At 33.0% G+C, this 14,668-nt stretch overlaps 1 protein-coding gene across 3 annotated transcripts; it reads right to left on the bottom strand.

Annotated features, from left to right (window-relative positions):
- Window positions 1-633: 633 nt before the first annotated feature.
- On the bottom strand, window positions 634-7,411 carry LOC108689947 (TBC1 domain family member 10A-like). 3 transcript variants are annotated; one of them, XM_018196944.1, is made up of 6 exons: window positions 7,356-7,411; window positions 7,015-7,188; window positions 3,148-3,313; window positions 2,488-3,055; window positions 1,970-2,239; window positions 634-1,068 (listed from the first exon to the last, which is right to left on the bottom strand). In XM_018196944.1, the coding sequence occupies exons 3-6, from the start codon at window positions 3,294-3,296 to the stop codon at window positions 964-966; spliced, it is 1,092 nt and encodes a 363-aa protein (XP_018052433.1). In that variant the 5' UTR covers window positions 3,297-3,313; window positions 7,015-7,188; window positions 7,356-7,411; the 3' UTR covers window positions 634-963. The 3 variants fall into 3 exon arrangements, with proteins under 3 accessions (XP_018052433.1, XP_018052432.1, XP_018052434.1); XM_018196943.1 differs by lacking the exon at window positions 7,356-7,411 and having other exon boundaries at window positions 7,015-7,343; XM_018196945.1 differs by lacking the exons at window positions 7,015-7,188; window positions 7,356-7,411 and adding an exon at window positions 6,825-6,945.
- Between the last annotated feature and the right edge of the window lie 7,257 nt (window positions 7,412-14,668).

Here is a 14,668-nt window from a genome sequence, read left to right as displayed (position 1 = left end):
GTATAGAGAAGCCATAGAGATATAAAAATACCCTAACAATTTAAATAGAAATAATGGCTATAACATGAATAAAATGTGAAAAACCATTCTCCTGGTTATTGAGATTAATTTCTCCCATTTTCCTCTTCCTTCTCTCCCCTCCCCATCCACAATTCTCTTCTTTCCTCTCATTACTCCAACAAGCGTAATATGAAAGGAACGGTCTAGAGGAATAGCTCAGTATCAGACTGCTCCTCGTCCTGATGAAATGAACAAGGTTCACGAAACGTTGACATTTCAAAAATGGATCTGGACATGAAGAAAACTCGCGAAACGCATAATCTTCATATTCCAAGAATATATTATTTAATATTAAATAATATTGTACTTATAGGAAATTATATTATTATAAGCATGAAGATGTAATCTAAAATTAAATTCGTTCGATCAGTAAGGATTAATAATAATTTAAGATAAAATCGGCATTAACGAAAAATAATATTTATTTAGTAACATTATAACATTATAATATACTATACTTTTAAAAATGCAATAAATTTTTGTACATAAATATTGATAATATTAATCATAAAGATAATCAACTAAAAATACATTAATCAGAAAATACTAAATAAGTAGTACTACATGAACCTGCAAATGTATTGTTTTTTTTTTTAATAGACTGCGACTGATAATGAAGATTAATAATGAAGGAAATAGAGATAAATAATGCACTCCAGCTGCTCAGAGAATATGTATACGTATGTGTGCACAAAGTATATGGAACTTTCTATTTTGAGAATATATGTACCTATTCATTTATCATTTTTTATCATATCCCTCGATTTTAATACGAAAAAATTCTAACATATAAATTGCGAAATTTATACAGTATCAGAAGAACAGAAAGGAAGGCACACTTTGAGACGCTACACGTTCAAATGTTGTCATATTTCGTCCCATCTTCATCTAACTACTTAATCATCAGTCAGTTCGATTGGCAGTTTCCTTCTCCACCGTTTTTCTTTTTAACATTTGCTTCTGATGCTCATATTCAAAATCCTCTTCGCTCAAATTCAACCTCTGAATCTGCAACATTAAGAAGGTTACAAATAACATATATTTTATTTTATTTATAAAACATAAAAGTTACGTTAAAATCTTATAATTTTAATCCTTAATGCATCATTATGAAAACAACACTAGTATATGATAGATTTAATCCAATTCGATTGCTTGTATAATAATTTTCATAAAAATGAACATATTGTAAAACACAATATTGTTTTTCAATCAAAGTGTTAGACATTAAGAAACATAATATTAAATTATTTAATTTTAATTTAATTTAATTTAATTTATTACAAAGCTATATGAAAAAGACTACAGACAGAGTAATAGACATAAGATATGATAGATTATAGTTAACATAAATATAAAGACAATAATAACTTGGAAATGGTTAGGCGTCAGTAAAATTGCTGTTACAAAGTCTATTAATAACAAAACCAGAATAAGACAACAATAAGAGGTAAATTAATAGCTGAAAACACACACACACACACACACACACACACACACACACACACACACACGCACGCACGCACGCACGCACGCACGCATGCACGCACGCACGCACGCACGCACGCACACATATGCGCGCGCGCATGCACCTGCAACACACCAATTACATCAGTCTCATTTGAATACTGTGAGTGACGCAATCAAATTATGTATCTTCATAAAAAAAAGAAGTTATAAGCAATCGAAAAAATACAAAAACATTGAAAAAAATGTCATACCGAAAAAACGTTTGAGTTAAAATAAAAATCTTTGAAAAATATAAAGAAATTGAATTAGAAATAAATTTATCAATTTTCTATAATCATTATAAATTTAACTCAATTATAATAATAGTTTATTAAAAAATATCATTTATAATAAATGTAATTTTTTTTGTAATATTCATATTTGCGTAAAAAGTGTGTACCTGATAAACCAAGACCTCCTCCTCCATGATATGTTGGGGTGGGTTTCTCAGCACTTGGAGGGTTTCATATGTTGTTGGACAACATTTGATAAGGGAAGTGCGACCTAGACTACCTTTCAATAGTATCAGACCTACTTTAAAGATTACTTTTACACCCTCGCAAAGAAACATATCCCATATACGTAGGATACTTTCCCACGGCAATGTTCGCGTGTAAACGCATAAAAACCATTCCGTCATATACAAGATTGGCTCCATTTTTTGTTTTTTCTAAAATAGTAAATATTCAATTAAATCCCTAATTTATGATCAGTCTATAACAATGATTAAAAAAAAAAAAGAAATTTTATTCTAAAATTCTTATTTACATTAGTCGAGAAATATAAAAATTTTATTAACAACTACAGAATTGTTTTAAAAAAATTCCACATATAATTAAAATTGATTTTCAATTTGTCTTTCTAAAACGATCAATATAGTTATATAGAAAATTCACATAAGAATTCATATTTACTAACTAAGTGCTTATACGCAACGGGCGAGACTCTCTTCAAAAGAGCGAAGAGAATATCTCCATCGCGCAGTAACGTTTCCATGCCCTGACTATAATAGCCGATAAGATATTTGTCGCATATCGCAACGAGGCACCAAAATGCTTGCACTGCCGGCATATGCATCAGCAAAAATGCAGCAATAGGTGCTTGAGCTTGGCAGTAGCCCACTTTGCTGTTCAGAATGGAATATGCCTTGAGAACTTGGAATAGTTCTTGCTGTCCAGGTGCATTCTCGACAAACATTTCATGATGTGGAAATTGACGATGGAGATCCTTTTTGATATCTTCTATGTATTTGGGATCACCGGGCCGTTTTATCAATTCTTCATACAAATTTGGGTTTTCGTTCATTAGAAGCTGACCACCACATAAGTTTAGCCAGGCACGAAGTCTCACAGAAGGTGGTATACCCTTACGACATCTCTCGCGGACTTTATGGTAATTTGTGGTCATAAAAAGACTCCAATTATTCAGCATCTGTATCCATTTTCTCTCTCTCCGCAATATCACATCAGGTGATATAGATTGTTTCCTATTTCATAAAGTTATAATATTAAATAATAAAATTTTATTTTATTAAAACATTTATTGAAATGTTATCATGCTAAAAAGAGGTTAAATTACCTTTCTGGACTGTATTGTGAACCGCCTAGAAATCCATGACGATCAGGTACGGTAGAGATTATCGAGCCTTGATATATACTACTGGCTTCTGATTCCGTTTCTCCATTCAATTCCTCCTCATCGTTGCGTGATACAACCGAAGCTGCCATAGCATCTTTCTACTTCTCTAAAAAAATATTGCTTGTTATACAGTATAATGTAAATAGTATATAGAGTATTAAAAAAAGTATGGAGCAAAAAAAATGAGCAATGTTAATTTTTCGTTATTTTATTTTTTAATATAGATATTAATGCCATTTTTTAATATATTATTCAGAAACACATACTAAAACTTATTTGTGGAAGAAAATAAATAAAAGAAACTATTATACACACTTTTTTCGAAAATTATATATTTTGTTAAATTTTTTTTCCTTTTGTTTGTATGTCTGTATAAAACTTTTAAATGAATAAAAAACCAATTATAACTTAAAAGTATATTACTGACATTTATTGTTAATTGTAAGTTAGGACTCCTGTAAGTTTTGATTACAGTGTTACATCTCTGTGTAGCATACTATCAATCAATTTGAATGTAAAAAATTATCAATTTCAAAAATATCGTTTTTTTTTTGTCATAAAACTATTTCTAATATATCATAATGTGTCGCAAAAGATATACATAAAATCTATTATACTGTTGAACAACGTGGATAATTATGTGGAACAAAATAAAGTTTCACATTGTTTTACTTGGTACTTTATATAAAATAAGTACAAATGCTAATACGTAAATTTTAAAATTACAGAAAATTGGAGATTTATTTTAAATCAACTGAATAAAAAAATCATATAACAATTATATAATTGAATCTCTTTAAATTTACAATTGTTATTATAAAACATTACTTTTTAATATAGACGCGGCATTAAAGCGCATCAAAAACAAGAATAAAATAGAATTCGTATATATGTATGGTAACATTCTGAAATGTTTGATATACACATTCCAAATATGATAAATATGTATCTCGCCATGGGTAGGATTTCAATTGGAAGGGGAAGAAAGCAAAAATTTGCCTTCACAAAACTTATTAAAATATACAATATTTAATGCTATATTTTTAATGTAATATTTAAAGCTAATTTTTGAGGAATTTCTTAATATTTCTTTTTTCAACTCCTTTCCTTTCTCAAGCATCGTTTTTCTGTGTACAGATATTAATAGTTAACTATAACTAGATTTTCGCAATATACTAAAAGAACCTTTCATGGTACTCAAGTGTATGATTGGGCTAAGGAAATATACAAGACATGTTTCGTTACTAGGAAGAAAGTTTTTACCTCTTTCAACACTTTCACTAATTCTTTAAATTCATCTTTTTTAATCTTTTACCTTTCAAGATAGTGCGTGCGTACGTGCGTGCGTGTCTACACACACACACACACACACACACACACACACACACACACACACACACACACACACACACACACACACACACACACACACACACGCGCGCGCGCGCGCGCGCGCGCGCGCGCGCAGTTTATTGTGAAAATTATTCAAATTATAATAATCAGAAAAACTGTGTGCCTTCTTTTTGAAATGTCCAATCTAATAAAAGAGTATAGTACTAATAACAAAAAAATCAGTAAGTTCTCATTAGAAAATCGTTGCGTTATGCTTGTTTTCCATCAATGTAGATCAATTTTAATCATGAATCAACGTACTCTTGATTTTTTTCTAATTTTTAGAACTAGAAAAAGACGAAAAATAAGTTGAACCAAGATTAATCTATTATTATATTTACATGGCTCAATTTACATCAAAGTTATAACATCAATGTTACGAAGCTGACCAATTATACCATAGTTATTCCTCTGAAGAATGGAATGACTATGATTAGTTTCCTAAGATCGCTATTATAACTTCGGCGTAAATTGAGTGTATAAAAATAGTCTATTATACATTGGTAGGCAATAATGACTTAAACTATTAGAATAGTTCTATACATGGTAGAAGTCTTCTTGGTTCTACAGTAAATTGAGTTACCATAGAAATGTCTAATTTTTTAATATAATAAAGTTAAAGTTACTTGATGTGTGCAAAATTCTAAATTAGGTTATCAAAGAAATAAAAAAAAAATGTTAAAAATGTAACCTTTGAGAAATAACCTAGTGATAAGGATCGACAGATAAGGATCGAAAATGTTTCTTTGACAAACTGCACATAAACATTATCATAAATATTTCTAAAAACCGAAATTATATAGTTAAAAAATTGTTACAATTGTAATACATTTTAGTCACAAAAAAAGTAATAAGTTATCGGTCATTTCTGGAAAGGTATTTAATGTTGAAATGACAAAATATTAAATTTCCACAAGAAAAAAATATATAAGAAATCAACTTTTTTTTTATTTCATTATTTTTATATACTAAACATCATTAATTTCATACTATTTATGTAAAATATACATATATAATTTTAATATTTTATCCAAATTATATAGATATATTTGTGATTTTGGGTGGACTCTGGTGAGCACAAATTTTTGGGCACCTTACTATAGAAGTACTTTAAAGAATTTAAATAAAGAATTATCTTTTCAGCGATCTTTTTGTTTAATTTCTTACTGAATCTACATGTATTAGCAATCATATTAAAGACTTTTACAACAGTTGCAAAACTGCTTTCTCTGCACAACTAATGATTTTTATAATTTAATCATGGTGGAAATAATATACTTATATTATACTATATTCAGGGTTGAGCAATTTAGAGCTATGAGTAGTTGCTTACATATAAAGTCAGTTCTTAGTTGTAAGCTGATCACAAGTTTGTGTGACAGCCATTATGAAGCGTTGATCTCAAAATGCAAGCTTCATTGACTGTGGCAACAAACTTGCGATCAGCTTGTAACTAATGTAGAACCTGCTTAATACATATAATCGAAAGTGTTTCTTTGACTAACTGCACATAAAATTATTATATGTATAAAACGTACATATAATATATATAACATACAATATTATACGATATAAAAATCATGTATAATACATTATGTTTAATATATGCCAACCCTGCTCATATCATATCATATCATATTATATTTTTATTATATTATTCTACTTCCACCAATTAAATTTAATTATTTCTTTCTGTCAAATTTGAGAGATGTGAGGGAGCTTCCATCTGTCATTGCATATGCTCATATCTCTTCGCAAACAGTGCAAGTTCATCAGTACATATGATAGCCGTTATCCGATTACAATTTATCGCTATTTACAATTTATCAGATTCGCATACATACAATATGCAAAATAAACATCTGTTAGTCTGTCAAGAATATATTTCGCATTGTTTCATTTGATCATCATTCGATCATCACGGCAATCATCAAGAATCCACACAGAGAGAGAGAGAGAGAGAGAGAGAGAGAGAGAGAGAGAGAGAACCTATTTCCTATCTCATAAACATATAGGAAGCATAATGTGATAGTTTTATGGCCCGCCATATATAGCAATTAATTACGATATCTTTTCGACAAGATAGTGAAAGAAATGAGAAAGGATGAAACAACGCGGGACTTTTCTTTCAGACTTTTGGATTGAGAAAAAAGTATGTAACAGAATGCGACAATCGGCATCCGATTGGACGAGTCAGTCTGAGCAAGAATTGTTATAACACTTACATAGAGTCTTATACCATATCTCCAAGAAACAGCAATAGTCGTACGTCAAAGCTTGTGCTTACGTCTACAACTTAAGTCGAAGTAAGTGTTACGACAATTCTTGCGCTCAGACCCTCAGACAGCGACGAATGCAACTGCATTACGCACGCTACTGTGGGCGCAACTTTCACATGGCTACCGTCGGACTTACCGTAAATTTTCGCCGAATTTGACATTTCAAAGTGTCGCGGACGCAACATCTCACCCATACGATTCACCACGACTCACTATCGCTCATCTCACTGACACTGTTGGAACCATCAACCATGGTGTCCATGATTGTGTACATACATACAACAATACAGTCTCTCTAATAAATTTGATCCTATGGGGCAAAATTTAAAGGTGCCTTTTTATGCTTGATGCTCAACCCACATTTTCAGCATCAAAATAAATCACGTGATCAAAATTCATGCTTGATGTTTGTCAATTTCTATCACGTGATTTATTTTGACACCAAAAATGAGCGTCGAGCGTCTGGAAAAAAGGTACCTTTAAAGGTGGAATGCCAAAATTATAGAGTACCCTCTCTAAAGCACGAGTCTACCAATCACCACATACTTGCGCGAATAGTTGCGCATGCTAACCTCAAAGGCCGATATTCATAGTTAGTTCTTAAAGGCCATTCTACATTGAGCGTATCGTAGTGTCGGAAGCGTCGTAAGCATCATGCGACTTTAAAATTAAAGCAGATTGGCTGAAGTAACAATCTTGTGATTTGTGACGTCTACGATACGATACCAATTACTACGTTTACACAGCACGCTTTACACTGAAGTTATAACATCGATGTTATGAAACTGGCCAATCACAACTATTCTTTAAAGGAATAGCTATGATTGACCAGTTTCATAACATTCCATAACATCGATATATGTTATAATTTCGTCATAATGACTTTTGCACACTGGATACGGAAACCTTGAAACGGCAAAATGTGATGCGATAGCCAATAAGCTTACAGCTCCTAATATGTTCATTGGTTACCGCGTCTCATTTTGTCGCGCGGCAAGTGTGTTTCCGCGTTCAGTGTGCAAAAAATTATGAAGCGTGCCGTGTAACAAAGATCAATGCAGGTCTTTTATATTTAAGACCGTCTTAAGACGTGAAGTTAGTAGTGAATCTTTCCGTGCACGAAAAGATTCAGTATCAACTTCGTGACACAAAACAGGTCGATATTCATAGTCGATTCTTACATTTAAGACTGTCTTAAGTCAATCTTAAGATGTCATAAATCAATCCGAGGACTGTATTAACATCTTAAGACATTATATTTAAGATGATTTTAAAATAAAAACGGATTATGAATACCGCCCCATGTTTTTCACGTCTCACGTTGGTAGATTGCGCACTGAGAGACGATACGAAGTAAAAGTAGGCGTGATTTGGCTCAGCGTAATTCTTCCATCATAGACTATAGACGGTTTTAAATATAAGAATATATGAATATCGACCAGAGAGTAGCATTAGCGTCTTCAGGATAGAATCCTATGAGATGTATTTATCGCGTATCGTGTAACAGCGTAAGCAATCAGAAGTGATCCACTATTATGATTTCGTGTTTTACTGATTATTGATTTTACGCGATTACGCGATACGCGATAGATCTATCTCATGGGACTCCAACTTACGCGACAAATGTGCCTCATGGGATTTCTAAGACACTTAAGACGAAATAAGAATCCATCTATAAATGCCAGCCTAAATGAGTTCCACGTAACATCGGTTAATTTAACTGAGGTTGGTAAAAGAGACTCTAAAAAATGCTTTTTCATGCTGCATTCAACGCTTATTTTTAACAGACAGAAACTTGAGAGAAAACATGATGGCCCAAAACCTGTAATCACAAAATGCTGCCGCGTACTACTGCCCTCTGATAAAGTGAATATTGATTACATAGTAACATCTATTTTTCTTAGGGTACATCGTCCACTTTTCAAGGTTGGATGTAGCACAATTATATGTACCAAAATTATATGTACTAAATATCGATTTATCATCTCATGTCAGCATGAAAAGGCATTTTAAGACAAAAGAGATTTTATTCTCCGTCTAATACTATATGACTTAAGCCCACATCAAGCTACCGACTCTACAAGCCGACTTTGACTGCCGACCAATAATGAACCAATCACATTAAATTAGTCATGTTGTGTTTGGTCCATTATTGGTCGGCAGTCAGAGTTGACAGTCGGGTCGATTCGCAGAGTCGATAGTCTAATACGGACTTAAAAGCTGCGCAGACAAAATTTCTGTAACTATAAGACGTGAACTTAAGCCGATAAGCCAATCAGGATATTGTTTTAGATCTATGTATTCTAACAAAAATAGACAACAGCAATAAACTTATGCATAAGGCGAATTTCAATCAGTTGAAATTCACCTTATTGTGAGGTTATGGATAAGTTTACTATTATTTCCATTTCCGTTAGATTACGTAATCTAAAACAGTATTCTGATTGGTTTATCAGCTTAAAATTACGCCACAGAGTAATAAGAAGATCAAACTCAAGCGGCTGGTCACGAAAAAAGTGGGCTTAAAACACGGTGTAGGAAAAAACTCATGAAAAATTCGACAGATGTAATTTTAGTGTTATCACGCCTTGCGGGAAAAATTAGAAGTATTGACTGTCAAGTAATTATAGGCTTAGAGCATAAAGGCTCAAACACAATAGGCACAGAGAACAAAGAATAACAAGCTGTTCAATCAGAGCTCTGCAGGGCTATTCTGAAACTTTTTGAGTTATATAACTCTATTAACGAAATTTATATTTAACTCATAATGTACTATTCATAAGAATTGCATTCTGTAAGTTATGTTCGCGATTTGTTATGAGTTCGGGCATGTTTGGGAATATAACGCAAGTCGCGAAAGAATTAAGAAGAAATGATGACGTAATGTTCTGCCATTAGCTGTCGCTAGCGGCAATCATCAAAACATTTAGAGAATCCTGCTACAATCGCGTTTTTTCAATCATTTTGGGCTATGGTCAAAGTCTCGCTACAAATGCTTTGAAGCATTTGATGGACCAATTAGAAGCAAGAATTTTACAAACTGTCCGGTTAAAAAACGCTTCAAAGCATTTGCAGCATCGTGTTGATCATACTCTTAATCAAACAAGTTTCAAGATAATAACTATCTCAAAAAAAAAAATATTGAAAGTAAATATTTATATGCCTTTACTGTATACAATTATATATTACACACACACACACACACACACACACACACACACACACACACATACACACACACACACACACACACACACAAATATATATATAACTAATTGTAAATAATATTATATTACTTACTAAGCTGCATATATTTATTTATAATAAATAAATTATAATTAATTTTTTCACATAATAATTTTCACGTGAAAGGAATATTTATAACCTATAATTAACCTAATAAACAAAACATATAGCTTGCATTTATATTGTTACAATATGCAAGCTACAGAAAAGATACAGAAAAATTTTAAATATTTATTTAACACATTTAAAATATTTAAATTTAAAATATTTAATTATTTAACTGCATTGATATAACTGCGTGTCATAATACCTAACTTGAGTTGACATTTAACGCTGTCCAAAAGTCGGCGTTAGCATAAGGTTGGAATCCCATGAGATGGATTTACTGCGTATCGCGTAATCGTAACCAATCAATAATCAGTAAAAAGCGAAACCAGCATTACTTCTGATTGATTACGCGGTTACGTAATATGCGATAAATACAACTCATAGGAGTTGTTTTTTAACTTTACATAACGCAAGAACGTTAAAATGGCTCACAGAATACAATTTTTAGTGAAATTTAATATAATGCAAATTTAATGCAAATGCAACATAAATTGACGATGCTATGCGTTAAGACGCATTTACAGAATATGAAATCGTAAAGCATGCGTTACAAATCATATAACGCATGCCTTAAAAAGTTTCAGAATAGCCCCCTACTGGGATATAATATCAAACTTACAAATATATACACAAACTATACACAGTTCTGATTGGAACGGTTCATTATTCACTATTGCCTGTGCCTATTGCCTGTGCCTATTGTGTTTAAGTCTTTATAGACATGAAGAGAGCATTGTAGTTAGGTTCAGGATATTAATCATGAAACTTTTTTCCTAGGATAAAAAGTGAAAAATTTCTCCGTTAATTTCAATGGAGAATTAAAATTTTCACTTTTTTATTTTAGGGATAATTTCATAATTGATATCCAGGATTAAGTTCAAGAGAAAAAGGTATATGTATAAAAACAGATGTATAGATATTCATTCTCTCTCTGTGCATCCCAGCAAACGAAAATGGATTAAAATGGATTCAGATTTTCAGAAATATTGATTCAGGAATGTTAAAATGAATGCTTTTCAATTCTGAATGCATTTTTATTCATTTATAGAAATTGCATGGAGCACATCTCTATGCTTTTCAATTTAAAAATAATATTAGCTTTTTCTGTGCACACAAACACAATTGTGAATACTGTTCAATTCAAATTTTTGAATGGGAAATGCAGTTTTTCAATCCAATTACATCCAATTGAATCTAATTAAATTCAATTGGATTTAATTAAATCCAAAAAAGTATTCGCTATTTAAAATACGCATTCGGATAGAAAAAAATTTTAATCCATTTTAATCCATTCCCGTTTGTTGGGATGTTTTAAAATGTCGATAATGGCTGTTTTCCAACTAGGACACAGAGACGTTACACTGTGTAAAGTATGTGTTTCTGTGTAAAATACTTGTTGGAACGCAGTTTAGTTTCATAGTGTAATACCAGAATGCATTACAGTCTTCCATTCTATGGCTATGTTGTGGCTGCTGTGCCCAATGTGGATGACTAACTAACGGCGAAGGACAATTGGCGGGAAATCGTTAAGTTTGCAAATAAATGTTACTCATTGATTCTGACTCATAGGGAGGTATAATACAAACTCAAATGATTGTTTAGAACGTACAGATTACAAAAATAGAGAAATGATTACGTGCATATAATAGTTCGGATATCGATATCGTATTATTAGGTTAGAATACGAGAAACTAAGAAAATCTACACTATAAGCATTTATCTGACGACGTGAGCAATTACCTAATGACATGAGCAGTAACCGATGTCGCTCTTGTAATGAACATAGGATAATTATTAATCTTACCAAGCGCTAATTAAAATCTATCGCTGAGGCTTACAAAAGATCCGCACGCCGAACGCCATAACACCAGAGAGAGAGAGAGAGAGAGAGAGAGAGAGAGAGAGAAAGAAAGAGAGAGAGAGAGAGAGAAAGGAAAACCGGAAAAAAGAATTAATTCAAGCGTCGCAACTAACGCTTGCAACGCCACAATTCTATATAGTCCCTAGAGAAGAGAGTCTGAACATTCAGCAAGTGAACCTCAAAATATATGTGTGGGTAAATATGTGTATGTAATGTAGGTGTGTGTATTTTGTTTGGTGTTGTGTCATATAAATAAGTTTTTTTTACATACACATCAATTTGTGATAAGTAATAATAATATAATATATAATAATCATATAGTTTGATATAAAAGTTAAATAAGTATTGTAATATTTTTGATTTCTATATCCATAATTATTAATATATATTAATAATATTTAATATTCATTGGGAGTATTTATTGGGACAAATTAGTTCGGTCCATTTCCTTAAAGATAGCTCCAGCTGTTGTGAATGGTTCATAGTGATGCTGATTTTGGCGGTTTCAGAGAGGTTAAACATCTGCTAATAATAATCAGTTTATATCGCTTTGAGTTTCATACAAAAACCTTGATTTTTACTGTGTTTGAAATGTCGAATTTTGTTGTTTGCCAAGCAGCATTTACGAGAGGTTTTGATTTTCTGCTTTAATTGGAAGAAAAGTGATGGGCTGAAGCCCATCGAATGCTTGTCGAAGTTTATGGTGACACTGCTCCAACTGATAAATCAGGGAATGGTTTCGATGATTCAAGGATGGATTAGGTGTACAACTTTGCTTCCGCCGTTTTCCTATAGACTTTTTTCCTATAGGCTTTAGCGGTAAGTGGTGGTCGAAATAAATAGATCATAGACGTCATACAATAAACTTGGGCATCTGTCAACATAACCCCATAGAAACATTAGTCGATTTGTGTCTGCATCATAAAGTTATTCTCGATTGAAAATGTCAGTTTACGAGCCAAATTCTCGTCATTTGCGGGAGGTTTTAATTTTTTGCTTCAATATGAAGAAATCTGCGGCTGAGGCTCATCGAAGGCTCTCAAATACTTATGGTGAGGCCGCTATTAGTGAAAGAACGTGTCGTGAGTGGTTTCAACACTTCAAGAACGGTGATTTTGACGTCCAAGGTCATGCTCTGTATTTGGTGGGACCAGCTCGGCGTAGTGTATTATGAACTGTTAAAACCGACTGAAACAATCACAGGCGATCGGTATCGAACGCAATTGATGCATTTGAGCCGAGCATTGAAAGACAAATGGCCGCAATACAACGAGAGACACGATAAAGTGATTTTGCAGCATGACAATGCTCGACCCCATGTTGCGAAAGTGGTCAAGACATACTTGGAAACGTTGAAATGGGAAGTCCTACCCCACCCGCCGTATTCTCCAGACGTTGCTCCCTCTATCTATCACTTGTTTCGATCAATGGCACACGGCCTGGCTGACCAGCACTTCCGGTCTTATGAAGAAGTAAAAAATTGGATCGATTCGTGGATAGCCTCAAAAGATGACCAGTTTTTTCGACGCGGGATTCGTACGCTATCCGAAAGATGGGAGAAAGTAGTGGCCAGCGATGAACAATACTTTGAATCATAAATGTATAACCAGTTTTTTACAATAAAACCTCGAATTTCGGAAAAAAAACGGCGGAAGCAAAGTTGTACATCTAATAGATTTGAAAACAAGCCTCGCTCTAGACAGCCAAAAAAATTAGAAAACAAAAAACTAGAGGCATTACTCGAAGAAGAATCAAATGCAAGAGGAGTTTGCAGAATCATAATTCAACAAGCCGTTTCTGTACGATTGAGAGCCATGGGAATGATGAAAAACAAGGAAATTGGGTGCCTTATGAACTGAAACCGAGAAACGTTGAAAAGCGATTTTTCACTTGTAAACAGCTGATTCAAAGACAACAAAGAAAAGGTTTTTTGCATCAGATTGTGACTGAAGATGAGAAGTGGATATTCTACGATAATCTCAAGAAGAAAAAATACTACGCTAAGTCCGGTCAATCGTTGCCATCGACCTTAACATCAACATCACGGTCGAACATTCATGGTTCGAAGATCATGCTCTATATCTAGTGGGACCAAAAGGGTCTTGTTTACTATGAAATCTGGATTCCATTACGGGCGATCGATATCGGCTACAATTGATTCGTTTGAACCGTGTATTGCAAGAAAAACGGCTGAAATACGGCAAAGACATGATAAAGTTATTCTTCTTCATGATAACGCTCGGCCTCATGTCGTAAAAAAATATTTGGGAACGCTCAAATGGGATGTTTTATCGCACCCGCCGTATTCTCCAGACATTGCTCCTTCTGATTAGTGGTTGTTCCGAAGGATGCAGCAAGTCACCGGTTCACTTCGTTCGCAGAAATCGAAAATTGACTCCAAAATTGGATCGCCTTCAAAGACGAGTCATTTTTTCGAGATGGAATTCGAAAATTGCTTGAAAGATGGGAAAAAGTAGTAGGCGATGGGCAATACTTTAATTGATCTGTTCATTCATTTTGTTTTGAAATAAATGCATAAAAAAACAGACCGAACTAATTTGTATTCCCAATATAT

Source organism: Atta colombica, unplaced genomic scaffold (genome assembly GCF_001594045.1).
Source record: "Atta colombica isolate Treedump-2 unplaced genomic scaffold, Acol1.0 scaffold283, whole genome shotgun sequence".
NCBI lineage: Eukaryota > Metazoa > Arthropoda > Insecta > Hymenoptera > Formicidae > Atta > Atta colombica.
Note: the sequence above shows the minus strand (reverse complement) of the source record. Positions and strands in the feature narration are given on the sequence as shown.

Coding starts and splice junctions, on each gene's coding strand:
- LOC108689947 (XM_018196944.1), bottom strand. CDS start 3,296: ATGGCAGCTTCGGTTGTATCACGCAACGATGAGGAGGAATTGAATGGA. Junction 3,056..3,147: donor TCACAATACAGTCCAGAAAG/GTAATTTAACCT, acceptor TTTATGAAATAG/GAAACAATCTATATCACCTG. Junction 1,069..1,969: donor AGGAGGTCTTGGTTTATCAG/GTACACACTTTT, acceptor TTAATGTTGCAG/ATTCAGAGGTTGAATTTGAG.